The sequence below is a fragment of the Ovis canadensis genome, chromosome 21 (assembly GCF_042477335.2).
Source record: "Ovis canadensis isolate MfBH-ARS-UI-01 breed Bighorn chromosome 21, ARS-UI_OviCan_v2, whole genome shotgun sequence".
Lineage (NCBI taxonomy): Eukaryota > Metazoa > Chordata > Mammalia > Artiodactyla > Bovidae > Ovis > Ovis canadensis.
This window is the reverse complement of record NC_091265.1, coordinates 49,210,770-49,230,689: the sequence shown is the minus strand read 5'-3', so window position 1 is coordinate 49,230,689 and position 19,920 is coordinate 49,210,770. Positions and strand designations below refer to the sequence as shown.

The following is a 19,920-nucleotide window of genomic DNA, read 5'->3' as shown; positions in this document are numbered from 1 at the left end:
CAAGCAATGGTGTGACTTTTGCCCCCAAAAGGAGAAAACCAATCCTTCCCTCAGATTCTTTGAAAGAGAATGTGGATTCTAACAACTACCCAGCCCCCAGCCCACCCAAGAGAGCCACGTGAGGCCCATCCCAGCCTGTCCTATTCCACAGGAGCCAGACTGAACATGCTCAATTCCTGCCTCAGTCTCTGAGTCCATAGGGACATGGATAACCAGTCCTGGCCTCTCCACTGCTAGGGCCTGGGGCATAGCTACCTACTGATTGGCACCGATTTCTCCCCATTTTCACCAAACATATGAAGCCTCTAATAAATATGAACCACCCAAACTGGAAGCACAATGTAGAGTAAGTATACCTGGTTAGCATGAGGGCCGTTCCTGTTTTCTAAACTCTTTCTACCAACAGCACCCTGGACCCACACAAAACTCCCGAGTTGGGACAAAGGCAGATATCATAGTTCCCTGCTCATGTCTGAAAAAACTGAGGCCCCAGCATAGACAATGTCTCGTCTGATTTCCCATCATCCAGAGAAAAGGGGCTCTGATCCATACACCTGAGTTCTCGGTTCAGTCCAAACTCAGTAGAATTACTTTGTCTGAGTCTTACGGAGCAGAACAAAGAATTCCAAAAGTGCTGAGATGCCCCCGGGGAGCTTGGCCCCTAAGCAGAGCCCCTAAATGCCCAGTGGGATGAACAGGGGCTCCGGGGCTTCACTGCTGCCGCTCGCTGAGCCCAAACCTTTCTGCAACACCTGTGGCATCCTTGCCTTTCTGCTCCTCTCTCGCTGTCACCAAGATCCCTCAGGAAGTGCGGGGGTGAATTAGTGGTATATTTTGTCTGCTTCAGATGAGTTCCTGAGAACACTGCACAGGGAGGCCCCCAGGAGACGGAGAAGGTAGGGCCAGTCGTCCTGGTCAAGTCAGAGGTGGTGCTGCTGCAAGAGGTACTGAGGGCGCTGCCCTAAGAACGGGAGCAGAAAAGCTTTTCCCTGGAGACCCAGGCAGGATGGTTACTGCTCAATCATCCTGTGTGAGTGCCCCATGCTGGCCGGGCTTGAGACGGAACTCTGTGCAGAGCTGGGGGAGAATGCGTCCCTTGGACTGCTGCAGCTCCCATCAAGCCCACTCCTCCACTCTCTTCCTTCCAAAGCCAGCAGGCATCTGACTTCTCTAAAGGTTTTTCATTTTGGTCCCTGCACCACGATCTTTCTCCCACATCCCTTATTCTTAACCTCAGTGTTGTCTTAAAACTGCGTCCACTTTCCCTGTTGATCCACAGGGTGGGGTTCAGGAGAGAGCACACCTTCTAGGGGCAAGCCAGCCCTTCCTTGGCCCTGAGGGACACCCTGCTATAATTCGGACAAAGCAGCACGTGGACCAGCAGAAGGTTTGGGGAAGATGACCTCACGAAAGGCCTGACATTCAGCATAGAAGACACATCTCCAGAGGCGAGAATGCCAGCATTCTACTGCCATGAAGCAAGAGGAGGACAAAAACATGCCAAAATAGGTCAAAGGTCAGGCTTCAGAACCGGGGCCAGCTGCAATCAACTCTGATTTCTGAGCACACACTGGAATCACAAACATCCAGCCAGCTGGGTCCTTAAGGGATGCCCTGTGCAGTCTTCTGTAGAGAAGAACTCTGAGGCTGAGGAAAGACCAGTGACCCACCCAAGAGCACACAGTCCAGCACGGCCAGGAAGGTGAGTTCAGGACCTGGACTCCCATTGCCGCTTCCAACACCACTGTACTCATTCAGGGTGCAGGGGAATTCCTGAGTACAAGTCGTTCACCCTCTGATTACAGAGAAGAATCTTCATAATGGTGAAGACATTTTTTGGCATAGTCATTGAGACGGTAGATCATTAAAATCCCAAATGAGCCAGGGGAGATTTTAAAACATCCTAGCATCAGACATTGCACCCTTATCAATTACATCAGAATCTCAGGGAGGAGGACCCAGGCAGGGGTCTGGGAGTTCTGAGCTCCCCGCACCACCACACCCCATTGTGGTCCCACTATGCAAGGGGATCAAGAACCACGTCCTGGAGTCCAGAGGGAAAGAGTGCTTGCTGGGTGCAGTGGTCAACAAGGCTGCGTCGAAGAGACTGTTCCTGGGCTGGGGTGTGGGCTGAGATCAGAGCCGAAAGCCAGACCTGGAGTAATCAAGAGTCTTCATTTCCACTCTGCTGGCCCAGGGAGCACACCCTGAGTAGGAAAGACCATGAAAGCCGTTGGACACTGCTATCCTCTCTCTCTCTGAGCCTCTGAGTCCACTCACCAGAGCGATCTGGGGTGAGTGACTTCTGCCTCCAGATTTCCATGCAGAGAGGGTGAAGCAGGTTGAGGAAGGGCCCCGAGTCTGGGAGTCTGCAGCCCTGACCCTGGTGGAACCCACTCCAGCCTGCAGATTCAACCTGCAGTCACCAGCTGGGGGCCTAGTCTGCTGTAAGTGCTGTGTTTCCTGCCCCTAATTGCACGGAGGAGGGGAGGAAAGGAGGTGGCGGAAAGACCTGTCAGGCATCACCTCGCCCAGGCTTCACACCCAGATCTCATCTGCCTGTGTCAGCAGCCTTACCCTTGGGACCAGGCCCACATCCAACAGCAAGGAAGAATCTGGGGCTACAAACGTGGGGCCATGAACATGGGTGGGGATCATGAGCCTGGGGGGGTGCCCACGAACATGGGGGCCATGAATGTGGGGGTGGAGGCTGCCTGGGCATCCCCCTCTTGCCTGGCATCACCCCCAGCACCCGGTCAGAAGGATGGGACAGACAGAAGGGGCCATGCTTTTCAAGCCCCCTCCTGACTCGCCCATGGTCCCTGCTACAATGGGGTAGCCTGCCTTTCAGTGTTTACCCTGAGGTCCCCTTGAAGTCCTCTACTGCATGCATGCTCAGACCTACTCAGCCAGCCTGCTCCCACAGGTCCACATTGGCAGATCCCCTCCAAGTGCCAGAGTGGCTGGGCAGGTACCACAGGGGGTGGCGGGGTGGCAGCACTGGGGGAGCTCCTCCTCTAAAGCTGACCGACTTACACAGGATGTTATGCTCAGGGGAGCCGCCCACTGGATCATTTACCCAAGAATAGCTCTGAACCCCTCTTCTATGTGGGACCCCACTTCCCAGCCATCTCCTGAAGACTGCTGGGGTCCTTCTTGTGCCCACGTTTACCCCTTGAATCAGACACAGGAGCCAAAGCTCTGGCTTCAGAGAATCACTAAGGCCACAGAGGGAAGTTCTTGGGCAGAGAATTCTGCTGAAGGTTTGCTTGTCGCTCCAAGGGCCTGGAAATGCAGGTGGGCCTCCGTGAGGCCTCAGATGCTCCCAGCTGGTCATGGCGCAGGTCATGCATGGCTGCGAGATGCGGGTCTGAGCAGCTGAGGACCACCGCCCGGACAACCCCTTTCAGCTGGTTGTTCCAGGTTGAGAAGAAAGCGTTTCAGACCTTCACCAGATTTTCTCTGGGGTGATCTACAGGGAACTTTCTCCAAGAGGGAGGAGCATGAGAAGTGTCTGAGCCAGGACTCATCAGACCTCATTTCCACCCCTGAGCCCCCCCACTCACCCACAGCCCCTCTGCATGTGGCTGTGTGAACCTACATGAGTCTCTGTGCTGGGCTCCAGTGCCTCAGGTCCCTTATGACGCTGACCATTTGTGGGCACGGACGTGGCCTCCCGAGGCTTGGGCTTCTCATCTCACCCTGTCATTAAATGCTCCAGAGAACGTTATGAACCCAGCCTGCACTTTCCCAGCAATAACACCACCCGTGTTCCTTGAGTCAGATCCTGCAGTGACAGGTGACATGTGGCCAGGAGTTCCACCAAACAAGGCCTGCAGCTCACTCTCCTGGTGGCTGTTGCCCTGACCCTTTACCAGCCCATCGACATGTTGCCACAGACGATCACCCTCATAATCATGTCTGTCACCTCGTTCAGAGCTGAAGTCCCCGGAGCTCAGTGTCTGGGTCTCTTCCTTTTTCCTTCTGTGTTCCTTGCCCTGGGATCTCCTGGGCTGAGGTGACTGTCCAGCTCTTTACAAACTCAGCTCCAGGGTCCCCCTCCCCTCCCAGATCTGGGAAGCCTCTCTGGTTGGAGCTTCAAGAAAAGGTTTTTCACTCTTCTTCGTGCTTTCAGGGAGCAGTTAATGACAAGGCTGGAGGAGAACACATGGTGCCCACAGGCTTTCCAGCCAGCCCTCCCCAAGAGACCCTGAATCCTGAGCCTCCAGAGCCTGGTAGAGATCGAATGCTCACCAGACACCCACGGCACCTGTGACCTTGTCGAACTAATCGTCCAATGTGGAGTTTCACCATGAAGCAGCTTTCACCTAAACCAAATCTGGCATTTATAATGGAGTTCGTGAAAAGATCCTAATCAGTGAGCTAGATCGCAGAAATTAACAGTTTAGCTTCTAAAATTACTGTTGTCAACAACCCTGCAGCAGAGAAATCAGGCCACAGGATCAGCTGAGTATAGAGAAGAAATTCGACTCAGAACCACAAAAGGTTAGTCCTCACATGGCAAGGCAAGGCCTCCCAGGGCTGCGAAGGCCTCTGCAGTAGCCAGGGAGCCCAAGAGCACTTCTGCAAGGACTGGAGTAGCCTCAGGACCAGTCATGAGAAAGGCATCCAGACAGCGGGCACGGGTCCCATCCCCAGGCGTCCATAAGGCCATAGAGCGGCAACGCTGTCAGCGTCCCCAGGGTGAGGTCAAAGATGCTCACATGGGGACAAGAAGCCAGCGCAGGGTGGGGCTGGACAGGGTCTGGTCTGCTTTCTGCCCCAGTGATCTGACTACCCCTTAGGCTTGAAGTCCTGATACACTGGCCTCTCTAATGCGGGCTCATGCTTCAGCTCACAGGTCACTCCAAAGTGACTGAAGTGGGAGGAGGGGGGTGGATTCCTCCAGCACTCCTGCTAGGTTTCTGCCTCCTCTGCTCCGGCTCACCTGTGTCCCTGTGTCTGCTCCCACCCCCAGCACCTGGAGCTCCTGAGATCCCTGTTACCAATGGACTGTGGGTAAACACAGAATGCTCTGAGTATCTGACCAGAGATCCCTCCTTTTCATCAAAAACCAGTCCAAACACTCCAGTCAAAAGTGCTTTTTAACAGACACAAAGACACAGAGAACAAAAAGTATAGACAACATGGTGGGAAGCGGGAAATGGATTGGGAGACCGGGATTCACATATATACACTACTGATACTGTGTATAAAATATATAACTAGTGAGAACCTACTGTATAGCCCAGGGAACTCTACCCAGGGCTCTTTAGTGACCTAAATGGGAAGGAAATCCAAAACGAGAAGAGACGTGTGTATACATATAACCGATTCACTTTGCTGCACAGCAGAAACTAACACAACATTTTAAAGCAACTATATCCCCCCCAAAATTTTCAAGAGTGCATTTTAATATTTAGGGCCATCCTCACTTCTTTATTGGACAAAATTCCTTCTATTTCAAACTGGCGCCGGATTTTTAATGGATCTCAAAACTCTACCACCACCACCGTGAGTAGGTTTACACGACTGTTTGCAACCCATGATCTCAGACATTGCATTTTAGTTTAGTTTTAAATGTTCATGCATAAGAATCCCATCTGCGCTGTCACTCTAACTCCTGACTACCCTCAAGCTAATACAGTAAACTCCAAGACTGCCCTAAAGAAGAGAGTTGTTAGAACAGTTTGACTAATGAAAATGGCACAGCCAGGGATAGAGTCAGTCCAGCTAAACTAATCATGCGGTTGTGGCCTAAGACTTTTCGTATCTGCTTTACTTCAGACATATTCCCACCATCACGCCTAACAGTTTATCATCAGTGCACTCCCCTTGTTAGCCATCCCTACAAAGCATTCATCAGAGAGCACCCAGCATAGATGAAGAAGTTGATGACCTGATTTACAGATTTGGGATAAACCTAATTTTCAGTGGAACAAACTGAAAACTAGAAGCTTCTCACAGACTTGAAACCAGGATGGATCAGAGGTGCAGGCCTCTGGAATAAAAAGAGAAGGCTGTCCTTCATTAGAGTGGTGAGAAAGACAACTGACCTAAGTTAGGGGGTTGCTAGGAGACCGTGCTGACCATTTAAAACCACACAACAGTAATTCTCAACCAGGAGCAATTGTGTGCCCCAGGGGACATGTGTCGGTGTCTGGAGACAATCACGGTTGTCACAACCAGAGAGGGGCTGCTGGCATCCGATGGGTAGAGGCCAGGGATGCTGGTAAACATCCTGAAATGCACCGGGCAGACTCCACGACCAAGAAGTGTCCTGCTGAGTATCAAGACTCTGGCAACATCAGGGAAATCATGCTCCAGAAGCAAGAGCAGGACCACAACCATTCACCAAAGAAGCATCACTGGAGGGCAGAGCCCACTTCATGAGCCCCCCAGTGGATGTACTCCAGGTAACAAACCAGGAAGATGAGAAAGGCCAGGTGTGCACTGCACCTCCACAAAGACTCAGGTCACATGGAGGGAGAAACAGGCAGCTTTTTCACTAATCCAGAGATGCCAGAAACCCAGGCAGAAATCTGCAGAACTTGGGATGAAGATGTCTCACTTACTCAGAGTCAGGGGAGGGCTTCCAAGGCCCAGGGCTCCAGGGTTCTGTGTAGGAGAATCTGGAAGAGCAAGTCCCTGGAGTTGACGACCATACACGCAGCTCTCCCAGGACGGCCTGAGAGTGTTGCGGGGCTGCAGAGCAGGGCGGGTGCTATGACAGGGAGCTGGGGAAGGCAGGAATCTGGAGCAAAGAGCCAAAGGTGGGCCTGCTCTCAACCCTGCACCACACCAGCTTGGACCCTGCCAAAACCAGATGCGAGACAGGACAGAGTGTCAAGATGTGGACCAGGGAGCATCTGAAGAGAAGATGGGATGGAGCTGGAGAGCAGGGTCCTCTGACTCAGGAGTGTGAAAGCGAGGCTACAGGAAGCCTGGGCAGACACAGGGGCACCGGGCCCTCCTGAGGAGAGGGTGGCCAGGCCCTGGGGAGCCTCAAGCCGATGCCGCCCATCACAGAGGCCGTGTCTCTAAGAACGGCCGTGAGCCGGCACCTCTGGCAGGTTCAGTCTGAGCAACGTGGCCACATAGCCAACAGGGCCATGGGCTTTGGAGAGCCGAGGTGGGAAGGAGACTTGTGACCTGAGACCCCATCCTCGGGGCTGCGCTATCAGTGGGACAACATGCGGGAAGCCATCCAGCGTCACCAAGCTTCAGCATCACCAAGCTTCCCACTGGACTCCTTCCTGTGTGTCTCCATCAGCGTGGCCTCTAAACCTTCCCCCAACCTGGGCGGGACCTTCCCGCAGGGGAAGCCGGGACCCGTTTCTGCAGCAGGTGGTCCCTGCTGGGGAAGAGCTGGGCAGAGAGGAACAGGGTGAGAACTAGGATGAGGAACCACGTGCAGCTGGAATGGAGGGTCCCCGTGCTTAGCGCGTTTTCCTCCCCCAAGACTATTCTGCATTTACTTCCCCTCAATGGTCCTTTTTGATAAACAAGAGCACACCCGTAATCCTGGTCTGTATCCAGTGACATGTTACTCATTTTTACCACAAAGACGGCATTGTCGAAGGACATGACAGCTGCTCCGAGACGGGGCCTGCAGAGCAACTGTGCTGCACCAGGACACGGAGTGGGGTGAGGTCAAGGACACCTCCCATGCTGAGTCTTGAGAGGAGCAGCCAGAGAGGAGCCGTGGACGCCTTCTGCCAATGACAATGTGAAGTTTCTGTCCTGACTCCAGGCCCAGGGAAGTGGCACGAGCGGAGTTCTGGACCTGAGTGGTACTGGCCCCGGGGATGCTCTGAGTGCTAAACCGAGTAAAGGAAAGGAATACCAGAATTCCTATTTTCATTTCTTTATCTTATCCTTTTTGTTATTGTATATGTGTAGTGACACAGATCATCTCTGCATAAATAAGGACAGTGCGTGCACAGGCTCTAAAACAAAGTTGAGAGACCACTGGTCAGGTACTGGGCTCCCCTGGTGGCTCAGATGGTAAAGAATCTGCCTGCAATGCAGGAGCCCTGGGTTCAATCCCTGGGTCGGGAAGATCCCGGGGGAAGGGAATGGATACCCACTCCAGTAGGTGATATATTAATTGTACAATAGGTCTCAGTTTTTTAATAGCAAAAAGGGATGGTATGAAATAGGTCAGAGTGGGACTACTCTGGTTGCTCGGGGAAGATGGGGTCATGGAATGAGGCAGAGACTTCCCCCACTTACCTGCAACCAAGCCTGCAGGGCTCTGAGGCCCCCAGGAAGCAGGGGGGGCAGGATGAGGAGGTAAGGGGCTCAGGTGTGGCAAGGGCAGGCAGGAGGCAGGCAGTCGCTGTGTCTACCAGGATGCCCTGTGCTCAATCTGGGGTCTCTGGTATTTTTCCATTGCTTGGCCCACCCTCAGGGGCCCTGGGCAGGGCTCTGCCCACAGAGGAGTCTGCCCCAGAGGGCCACAGGCGTCGGAAACCACCCACACACCACTCAGCCTTGGGCAGGGCCTCTGCTCTGAGGCTGGAGTGCCCCAGGGCTCAGACCTGGCCTCCCTGCCCACTTGGGTCTCTGCCGCATCCTCTGCCCCATATCCTGCCCGCAGCCCCCGCCTCGCAGCCTCATGCTGTCTTCATCCTTCCCAGTCTCTGGCCTCCAGCCAACCCCAGCTCCACCTCCACCCTGATTCCCTCCTGCTGTCACCTCTGCTCTTGGCCACCATGCTGCTCTGTCTCCTCCCACAAACATTCAGTGCGAAAGAGGCAGCTTTGGAAATTCTAAGAGCATAACAAAGATATTTCTCATATATCCAGTTCTTTGGGCAGGTGTTAGTCGCTCAGTCATGTCCGACTCTTCGTGACCCCACGAACTGTAGCCCGCCAAGCTCCTCTGTGCATGGGATTCTCCAGGCAAGAATACTGGACTGGATTGTCATTTCCTTCTCCAGGGGATCTTCCCAACCAAGGATCAAAACCAGGTCTCCAGCATTGCAAGCGGATTCTTTACCGTCTGAGACACCATACATTCCAAACACAGGCCTCGGTGAGAGGTCTGCTGATGGTAACCAAGAGCCGGTGTCCCAGATGAGTTAAACTGAAGGACAGGTTTGTTTTGCTGACAAACCTACCACAGGCATCATCCCAGATGTCACCGTCGAAAAGCAGCAGAACAAAAAAAGAGTCAAGAATTGAAAATAAAGCGGGATAGAGGATATGGGATGAGTTCACAGGAGAAAAGGCCCCTCACGCAGCTCCTGAGGTCTCTGCTTCCACAGTCTCCTACAAGCCATGGCAGAAGGGTCAGTGGCCACCGTTAAACAATTTTTATTGAAGTAAGTTAATGTAAAATATTACAAAATTACAGGTATATAATATACTGACTCACAATTTGCAAAGGTTACACTCTGTTCAGAGTTATTATGGAATATTGGCTATATTCCCCATGTTGTACAGTATGTCCTTGTACCTTATTTTATACCAAAAATAAATAAAGAAGAAAGCAAGCAGTTGTCCGGGTCATAATATAGGTATGGGCCGATCTTCGTGGGCACCATGGGGGCAGGTGTAGGGCGGTGCCCTTTCACTTCCAAGCAGAAGTGTTAGTCACTCAGTCATGTCTGACTCTTTGTGACCCCTGGATCCAAAGTGATGTCTCCTCTTGGACTTCCCACATGTAATCACAACTCAGCTTGCCCCAAACAATCATCCTAGTGACCAAGTGTTGAGCTCTTACAAGCACCAGGCTCTGTGCTCGTGGCTTTATTTGAGTGTATGTATGTGTGTTAGTCACTCAGTCGTGTCCAACTCTTTGTGATCCCATGGACAGCAGCCCACCAGGCTCCTCTGTCCATGGAATTCTCCACGCAAGAACACTGGAGTGGAGTGGAAGCCATTCCCTTCTCCAGAGGATCTTCCTGATTCAGGAATCAAACCTGGGCCTCCCATATTGCAGGCAGATTCTTTACCATCTGAGCCACCAGGGAAGCCCCTTCCCCCTGAAACAGGAGGAGGGGGGTACTCATCAGGAAAGGATGCAGAATCCCAAGAGATTTTCACCATCTCTTCCCATCTGGGCCTCACCCAAAGAGGCGTCCACCGCGGTGCCAAGTAAGACTGGGCACGGCCGTCTCCGTGGGAGGAAGCCTCCCTTGGACTGGAGGCTGATGGGCTATTTCCACCTCCACACTCTCTATTCCAACATTCTTCGCCTTCGAGGAGCTGGGGATCCCCTGGCACTGGGCTCTTCAGAAAAACCAGGTTGGCTTATTCAGAGAAGCAAAGGCTGCTTGAGGCCTGTCTTCCTAGAAGGGAAATGCCCATTGGAACCTGGCCCCAGCACAGCCACCTAGATCTCTGTCTGCTGTGAATATGCATCCTGGCTTCCCATTCCACGTGGTCCACAGCTCTCCTGACCCTATCTCTCCACTGACTACACCCAGGCCTGCGTGGTGCATGGTGAGGGCAGAGCAGGGAGCGAGGAAAGGGGTGCAAGCCTTCACTTCAATCGTACATCATACAGTGGTTATGATGTACATGGAGGTTTATATACACTGCCAGTCCCCATTTCACCAGGAATCGGTACTATAACATTCACAGCATTTTCGGTGGATTTTCTTCTCTTGGGTTTGATGGTCCAGTGCTGATAAAGGCAGGTACCTTTCCCAGTGTGCAGACCAAACAGGACAGGCAGACATGTGTGGGGTATTTGATATGTACCACCTCAATCATCTCTCTCCACACATCAGGATCAACTGGTTTCTAGAAGTCTCCCAGTTAGTGTACAGACATCATTCAGAGTATGAGGATGCCCCTGAGAAGGACAGGCTTCTCTCTTGCTCCTGACTTGTCAACTGGTACCAGGCACTTGGAAGTCCCTTGCTCCACATGCTCCTTGCACACTAAGATAAGAGAGCTTCGGGGAACAGAGCAGGAGCCGAGGCTGCAGGTCCACTTTCCAACAGGGGACCTCACGGGAGGCTCAGCATAGCTCAGTGCCGTGTTAAAAAGCCACCAGCTGTGCTGTGAGCACAGGATGTTGAAATTCCATGTGGACATGCTTGGCTGGTCCCTGCTGACTGTGTGACGTTAGATGAGACACTGGGCTTTCTGTGGCTCGACACTCTCGGCTGTGGGAAAGGAAAGGACATGGCACTCTCCAGCGGCCCTCTCAGTTCCCAGGGTTCTGCTTTCCTATGTAAAATTAATAGGACTCACCCAGGTGGTGGGCGTGATGGGGAGGTCATGCTTGCTTTCATGACATCACAGTAACACTGGTGAGAAGCCTGCATCCTAATTCCCAATAATCAATCTTGAGTCCAATCCAAGCATCTCTAAAATGCCTGGTTTCTTAGGAGCAGAGAGACCCGGGCAGGATCCAGCAGATGATACTGCTGGAGCCCTTTGTGATCTCCTTAATGTACTGGGAGGTGAATGATGCAATTTTAAGCTCCTACATTAGCTGCTAAGAGGACACCAGAGAAGGGACTGAGATGATGAGACCTCCAGGAGTGATGGTTCCAGGGGAAAACTACACATGAGCTGAAGAAGATGGTCTGTAAGCAGAACATGCAGGACAGAGCCTCTTCTCTGCCGGGTGCTGCCAGGGCTCACCATGGGTTTACCTTAGACGTGGGTTCTTCAGATGCATCTGGGGCAGCTCTAACTCTCCCAGAAAGGCTCCATGTCACCCGTGTCTCTCTAGTCCAACATTCCCAGCCATTTCCCACCTGATCTACTGCAGAGGCCTCCCAACTGGACCTCCCTTCTGAGTCTGCTCCCTTCTAACCCCCTCTACATCTGTACAGTAGCGAGATGGAAATGTAGGTCACGATGCTCACCCCCAGCAGATAAGCTGCGTCAGTGGTGTTCCATCACGTCTACAGTGAAGACCAGGACAACTAACACGAGCTTCCAGGGCTGCTGGCCTCCTCCGGTACCACACGCCCTTCCTCCATGCTCCAGACAAACAGGACAATGCCCTCTGGTCCCCTCTGCTCCTGGTCCCTGCATGTCCTGTTCTGTCTGCCCCTTCTCATACCTTCCCCGGGGTTTGGATAATTTCTGCATTTCATCCTTCAGATCTCAGCTCAACTGTCACTTTTGCAGACAAGTGGTCTTGCCTCCCTGGCAAGTCAAGCCCTTCCTGCAGCCCCCACCTCTCCTCCAACAGGACTCACATCAGCCTAACTTCCCTCTACGGGGGCACGGACTTGAGACACACAGTCTCTCCCATGAGGCCATGAACATCTTGAGAGCAGGGACCACGAGGACTTCGTTCAGGCTTCATGTGTCCAGCACAGTGCCTGTCACACAGTTATCACTCAATAAGCAACATGTCAGACAAGCAAATGTGACTGGGACTTACGGTGTCATCATCAGACAGGAGTAAGGCAAGCCCCCTGCTGCTCAGAAGCCCACAGCCACGAAAGAGTAAGACTGAAGTCAGCCCGGCTGTAAGAAGTGACTTGGGACAAACACGAGAAGCCCTGTCTCCATTTCCTCAGACTGGCTGAGCCCTCTGACCTGGTCCTGTGAACATGAATCTGTTGCGGTGTCACCTGCTCAGGCATGACTCACCTGTGCTATCATTGTTTGCCCTAAACCCAGCATCCTACTTACTGAGGACACAGCTCCTCCTTGTAGCATGCGTCTGCTAGCACTGTGAGCATGAGTCTGGATTTCTAATAATTGCGGCCACCTCATGAGTTTCCATGCTAAGTCGATTCAGTCGTGTCTGACTCTTTGTGACCCTATGGACTATAGCCTGTCAGGCTCCTCTGTCCATGGGATTCGCCAGGCAAGAATACTGGAGTGGGTTGCCATGCCCTCCTCCAGGGGATCTTCCCAACCCAGGGATTGAACTGGAGTCTCTTAAGTCTCCTGCATTGGCAGGCGGGTTCTTTACCACTGGTGACACCTTCCTGGATTTGCTTAAACCTGAGCGATTTTGGTTCCCATGAGGCCGGCGGCCGACATCAGGGCCCAGGTCTGTCTTTACTGAGAGACCCTCACTCTCGGGTGTCTCTGTGGCGACAGGTGACGTGACATGCAGAAGCACTGTCTGCAGCTCTGAGCCGCCGCGTGCATGTGTGGCTGGAAGCTCGGGCTGGCGTTTATTGACAAGCGTGAAGACCGGAATGAGTAATCACTACAGCACTTCCACCTCCCATTAGCAAACCCTCTCTCTCAACACAGAGAAGCTGATGGGAGGCCCAACCCAGGGGCCCAGATGCCTGAAGATTCGATGGAGGAACAGAAAAGGGTGGAGCGGAGAAGCTGACACTTGGTACCCGTGTGACCTGGCTGGTCCCCTGTGCATGTGTCCATTTGTCCATCTCTTTTGTTCAGTTCACAAGCGCTCTGTGAGCACGTGTTCTGTATCTGCCACTGTGCAGGGCACCCCGTCACGTGACTGGATGCATTTCCTACCCCGAGGGACCACAGTCCAGGCAGCAAAGCGAGACATAACAGGAAGAATCACCCTAAAATACCTGGACTCAACAGTGTTAAACAGGACAAACCTGGCCTCCTGGCCTGGGCAGTAAGGAGGGAAACATAACCTACTCTGGAGCGTCTAGAAAACTCTCCTAGGAGAGAGAAGCTAGAGCTGAGCCCCAAAGGATGGAAAGGACATTTATCCAGAAACATCATGAAGGAAGGGGCAGGTGACCTCACAGGGGAATCTCCTGGAGAAGGAGAGAGCACGGCGTTTGGGGACTGAGCCCTGAGCGATACAGAGCACGGGGCAGGCAGTGGCCTGGGGACCAGGTTGAAATTGCTTTGGACTCCCGTCCTAAAGCAACCAGAAGTCTGCATAGGGTTTTAAGCAAAGAAAAGACAAGCTCAGGATTGAACAGTATCTTCCCTGCCTATCTCATGATCGCTTTGAGAAATGAGCAAAACTCAAGATGAATCTCCCAGGTAGACCACAAGGCAGGAATCTGGTATTATCCTCGGTACAGCCACTAAGCACAGGTCCAAGAGCCTCTGTAAACTCCCTACAAAGAAATGCGCAAGAATGACCACTCAGGCTGCTTTAGAGGATCTGTACCCTGAGATGTGGAAGGTGCTGATCCTCCCGGGGTGGGTGTCACTTACCATTTCCCGGGAGCGTGTGAGCAGCCGCTCCAACCAATGGCCTGTGTCCCACTGCATCGATCCATCTGGGCCTTTCAGGGGTGTCTCAGCGCAGTGTCTCTGCTCATTAAAGGAAAGTGCCTGCACCATAATGATAATGCCTCGCACTTACCCAGTGCATCGCCCAGGGGTGTCTCAAAGCATTCGGCAAACATTTAATTAAGTTCGCCCAGTGACGGCAGGGGAGCCCCCAGCCTCTGGGCACCGAGGGACCTGGGGGGAGGGAGGTGCTGGGGAACCAGGGTCAGGCTCCAGGCCCAGGGTGGGTGGGGGGATGCACGAGGTCCCTACATGGCTGGGGAAGCGCTCCCCTGCATGGCCGTGGTGGAGTGCGGTACAGGCCGGGTAGAGGCCAGCCCCCATGGGCACCCACAGGAGAGCACCCGGGCTTGTGGCTATAGCAGGGAGCCCTGGAGGAGCAGAGATGCAAATCCTGAGGGACAGGCTGCTTTCCTTGTGGGGCTGTGGATGTGACGGGGAGGGAAACTGAGCTCTGACTTAGAGGCATGTGTGTGTATGTGTTGGGGGTGGGGTGGGGGGCAGGAATGGGTTTAGTGAAGGAAGGATGTGTATTCTCACACCTACAGGAAGGGAATAGCAAGCACGTTTGTCTTCAAGTTTATCCCTGATACAGGGTCTCTTCCTGCCCATTCCCAGGATTACCCTCGGTGCTATGCGGGGCCCTACAAATACCACCACCTTAGGGAACTGACTTGAGTTGTGTAGAAATCTAGCAAACAGAGCCATATCCTTCCCCCCACTCCTGTTACTGCCTCCCCACTTCAGGGAAAGGCAGAGGCAGCCAAGGCCTCGCAGGTTGAGAAGCAAAGACTCAGTTTCCCACCAAGAACATGAAGGCAGATGAGGCTGGCCTGAAGCCTGGCACCTTCAGCGGGTCAGGCAAGTGGGCAGAGAGCGGGGCCACCCCTGGTGAGGCCAGCCTGGTTCCCTCCTCTGAGCGCCCGTCTGGCCCCCGTGTCTGGAAGGTGCCACCCAGCATCGCGAGTGGTACGAATGCCCACCCCTGCTGATGGGGCTTGCAGGCAGCCACCAGCCATCTGTGGGCCGACGCCCGAGATCTCCCGCAGGAACAGCCCGGCTGGGCATCCAGGCCTCGTCTCCGCCCAGGCAGCTGCGGGCGATGGCAACAGCCCAGGGCTCGGGTCCAGCGAGCCCAGGACCGGAGGTCACGACCTAGAGGCTGCAGGAGATGGCCCAAAGCACCAACTGGCTGAGCCTGACAAAAGGCCCGAGAGCAGAGCCCCTGAGAAGACTGCAGAGAAGCATCGGGAACCAAAGGGGCCACATCAGCCGCCCTCGTCCTCCACGCAGAGAAACCAAGGCCCAGGAAGCTCAAGGTCCATGGGCCACGGCAGCAAGGTCCAAGGGCAGCAACACTGGAATAATTCCATTTCATGAACGCTGTTCTTAATTAAGGCAGGAGGGCATCTTACTCTGCAGACTGTGCAAGCAGAACCCGGAGAGGGTCTTGGATCAGCAAAGCTGGGACTGGACGGCTGGTTATCACCCCGTGACAATGACTTGTACATCATCATATGCTCCACCCTGCCTTCCAACTCCTCTACCACAAGGAAGGCCCGCTCCTCTCCTGGGCAGCAGCCCCCTCTTTCTGCCCTATTACTAGGAGACCAGGCTGGGTTTTCTATGTTCACCTTGTGATCGGCTAGCCTACGTTTTTGGCTACTCCATGCAGCTGCAAACAAGAAGCAAACACTGCTCAAACCTGTGCTACAGATTACTGGTAGACTGAGGCCCAGAGGAGGCTCAGGAGAAGGTGACAAGCAGGAGGTTGTGATCTCGGCAAGGAGACAGAAACCCTCCTGATCACAGAGCCGGTCCTGGCACCAGGGAGCTGGGCCTCTGACTTGGGTGACCCTGTGCTTCCAAAACTGAGCCTTGGCTGTAAAGACAGCACCCCCTCGCCCACCCCCTCTGCCGTGCCGGGTCTCACGCAGAGGGAAGAAGGCAGACCCGGAGAGGTTTGGATTCGAGTGCTGCAGGCCGTGGTCAGATTCTCAAGTACAGACAAAGTGAGCGTAGAGGGGCCAGGGATGGGGGTGCTTGCGAGAAATGCCCATCTGCGGTGGGGGTGGGGGTTCTTACGTTAATCCGCACCACCCTCACTTTTCACCCAGGCTTGCTTCCCACCCAGTCCTCTCCCACCAAGGCCCCGGAACCCCAGATCAGGAAGGTTCCCTGCCCAGGCCCGTCTCTGCTCCTGTCTGGGGCCACAGGAGCCCCCACTCTTGGCACGCAGGGTCTCAGGAACATCTCAAACCCAGAGTGACAACTAAATTGTCCACCGAGTCCCCTCCCCATCTTGTGTGTGGGCTCACTATGGTTTCCATGTGCTACTGCCTTTCCCGTCCCAGAGAGTCTGCCTAGAAAAGCAGTGTTTGGCCATGGTTCCTCCTCCCCGCTCCTGCCTCCCCCCTCCACCCCCCCACACACCCCCCCACCCCCGCTGCCAAGGCATCAGGTGACAACAACATTAGCCTTAAAATTATTCTGGGATGGAGACGCGCGTTTCACCAGGAAACAGAACACTGCAGAATGAAATGGCATCGCGGCCCAACCAGGTCAGGGCTGCATTATTGCATTAGCCTCTGCCTTTAGACGCTGGGAAAGTACACGGCTAACGAGCTGGTGTTAACCCCGAGGGGAGGAAAAGCATCATTAGAAACAAAGGGGTAGAGTCTAAAAACACAGTAAAGGAAGTACAAGAAGTGAGGCGGCAGTCACCCCTGAACTTCTGGGCACAGCCAGGCCCAGCTTCCCCGCAGGAACCCTCCTGAAGCTGCTCTCCTTTCTCTGGGAGACTCCAGGGCAACTTTCCTCCTCTTCCTCCTCTTCCTCCTCCTGGGTGAGGAGGCCAGCTTCCAGCACAATCACCAGGAAGAGCAGCCCTCCCAGCAGAAATGTCTCCCCCTACGTGGCTCACTGAGCTTATCTTGGAGAGGACAAGGGGCTGGGGGAGGCCGTGCCCTAGAGCAGAGCCTGCCTCAGGTGGGGGTGCGTCTGTCCCCAGTGGAGAGCTGCCCATTGGGCACCTGGTGCCCTGCACCTCTAGGGGGAGGCATCACAGGCTCTTCTTCCTTCAGAATGCACTGCAATGCAGCTCCAGCACCCTCCAGGGGCTCGCTTCCTCCCCACTTTGGAAGTGCAGTGTTCAGAGAGGAGCCCAAAGCCACCGAGGGTGGTCCCAGCGCTGGTGTCCTGCCAGCTCTGCTCTGGCTCAGTGAGTGGAGGGGGGAGCTGGGTGCTGGGGGCCCTGAGCTATCACCCAGGCAGGGACTGGTACCCCATGGGAAAGTTTGTCTCCTCACCTGGACCCACAGTGCCCACCTGGCTCCCTCCACCCAGCTGCAGAAGGTACTAAGAGCCCCTTGGCCTTCCCTCCTGAGCCTGTGGAAACCCCCTCCCAGGCCAGAACCTGGAAGAAGAGGAGCAGCAGCCCCCATTCTGAACTTCTCAGCCTGGAACGTGGTTGTGCAGAGCCCGTCTTGGCTGGGAAACGTGCAATTTTAAAACAGCATCACATAGCATCGTACAATGGAATTCCTCTTTTTTTTTTTCCACACCATCCTCTTCTTCCCACTTCCCAATAAACTTTTCATTTTTCTGATTTCACTTTGGCAGCTTAGAAATACTTAGGCCTTTATGTACTTAAATTTTTAAAAAGCCAAGAAATTCTGAATATAAAAATGTGAAATCGTGTGTTTTACCCATACTAGGGATACCTAAGGCTTGAGTCTTAGTATTTACATCTATGTATATATGCACATGATTTAAGGTTTAAGTGAATGTATAACCAAATGCATGAATCTCAATTTGGAAAAAAAAAAAAAGAAAATTCTTCTTGGGCTGGGGCTGAGGGTAGAAACCCCACAGACTCTCAGATGCTGTCTAAACCCTTGGAAGCATAGCCCAGTCCCTTCGGCAGTGTTTGAAGGCTGCCTGCAGGCATTCAGCTGTCTGCTTGCGAACGACACGCGTGCAATTATCAAATCTATTACAACATGTTGGGTTTTGCAACACTTCCACTAAGCTTGTTCTGGCAGGATTGCAGCATCTCACCTGTGTCGCTGCAGGATTTGTTCCCCCCAAACAAGTTACTGCTGTGCTAGGTGGCACCACGTTTAAATCACCGGGGAGGGAAGGAAGGTGCTGAGGAGAATCAGGTAAATCCAGATTCCCACCCTTCCCCTGGTGAGAACATTCCAAATTCTGTCAGGAGAAAGTCGCCTTTCAGATGAGAGGAGGAGGAGGCGGAAAATGGGATTCTGAATTTCAAAGGCACAATCTGCCCATTTGGTGGAAGGATAAAGAAAGGATGGCCTTGCGAGGGCCTTGTAAGAGGAGAAATACTGGAGCAAAGAAGGAGGGATGGGAGAGGAAGGGGCTAGAGTTGAGTGGGGAGAGGGTTGGGGGAGGGAGGGAGGAAGGGGAGAGGGAGAGAGAAAGGAGGAGAGATGGAAAAATAGAGATGCCTGGAGATAGGAGGGGTGCCGAAATGATGGGCAGAAGAACCAGAACACCCCCCTATCTCCTGCTGGTCCCAACAGGAGTGGCAAGAAGCACTGGTTGCTGGGAGTTGAAGCCCCCTCTCCTCCGACCCCTGGGACACAACTGGTTAAAGCCAGCCGGCACTGGGCACCAAGAGACAGCAGTGCCTCACAGCGGGTGCAGCTCTCGAACCCAGCTCACCAGACCGCCGCCGGTGGCGCCACCCGGGGGAGGGCGAACCCCAAAGCTATGCTGCAAGCACCCGTGTGTGCGCGTGAGGGAGAGCTGAGCGGTGCGTGCTCAGGCGCGAGCCCACCTCGACCCGCACACGCAGCTCATACTCCCTGGTCGCCCCCTCCCCAGATCACCCCTGCCCCTTCCCCTTCGGCTCCTCTCGGAGCCGCCCCGTGGAGCCGGAGCCCCTGTCGGGTACCTGGGATGAAGAGCAGGGCGGTCGTCACGGAGAAGACGATCCAGCAGGCGGGCTGGTGCATCTTGAGGCTGCGGGGTTCCCGCGGCTGGGCCGGCTGCTGCCGCTGCCGCTGCCGCCTTCCTCTGCACTGAATTCTGAGCAGGTTTAAATCCAATGTTTGCGAAGGGAGGGAGAGAGCAGGAGAGAGGGGGAGCAGGCAAGCAGCGTCTCGGGTTTTTTCTTGCACAGACACACAACTGGTAAGCACCATCAGCACCAATCTGTGCGGGGCGCGGAGCAGACCTCCTCCAAGGCTCGCATTGGCTCCACTCTCCTGAGCGACACGCGGGCACTTTGCAGCGGGGAGGCTGGGCTCCGGGGAGCCTCGGTCTGCCCCCGACTCACCCTCGCCCCGAGCACGAGGCGGACGCTGCTCTGTGGGTGAGGTGCCAGCGCGCAGGGCTTCCTTCCTTCCGTGGGCAGAGGCGCGCCTTCGTGGGCAGAGGGAGGGGCTGGCTCAGGGCGCAAGAAAGGCACTGAGACCAAAGCTCAGGCCAGTTCTTCACTGTCTTCCCTCCTCCTGGTCTCCAGGTGGGGAGGGGACAGGAGCCGAGGCTGCCCACGGGGGTCACTGGGACATTTAGATCTGTGCCCGCCCGCCGCCCCCACTCTGTTGTTAGGAGCTCTTAGAAGATTTCAGTTTTCCCAGCAGGAAGGTGGGTGCATCAGGGTTTTCTCCACCAAGGATGCAAGGAGAATCGGCCCGGTTCCCCACAATCAGAGCATCCTCAAACCCCAGAGGTGAAGCTGCAGACGTGGAGCAGTTGGTGTGATGAGGCCGCCAGGGGC

At 54.3% G+C, this 19,920-nt stretch overlaps 1 protein-coding gene across 1 annotated transcript in view; it reads right to left on the bottom strand.

The window, feature by feature from the left end:
- OPCML (opioid binding protein/cell adhesion molecule like) overlaps positions 1-19,597 on the bottom strand; it is a 1,043,008-nt gene extending 1,023,411 nt beyond the window's left edge. Inside the window, exon 1 of the mRNA XM_069565478.1 lies at positions 19,093-19,597. Within this exon, the coding sequence (XP_069421579.1) occupies positions 19,093-19,342 (250 nt within the window). The 5' untranslated portion in view covers positions 19,343-19,597. The remainder of the gene's footprint in view (positions 1-19,092) is intronic.
- Positions 19,598-19,920: the final 323 nt, after the last annotated feature.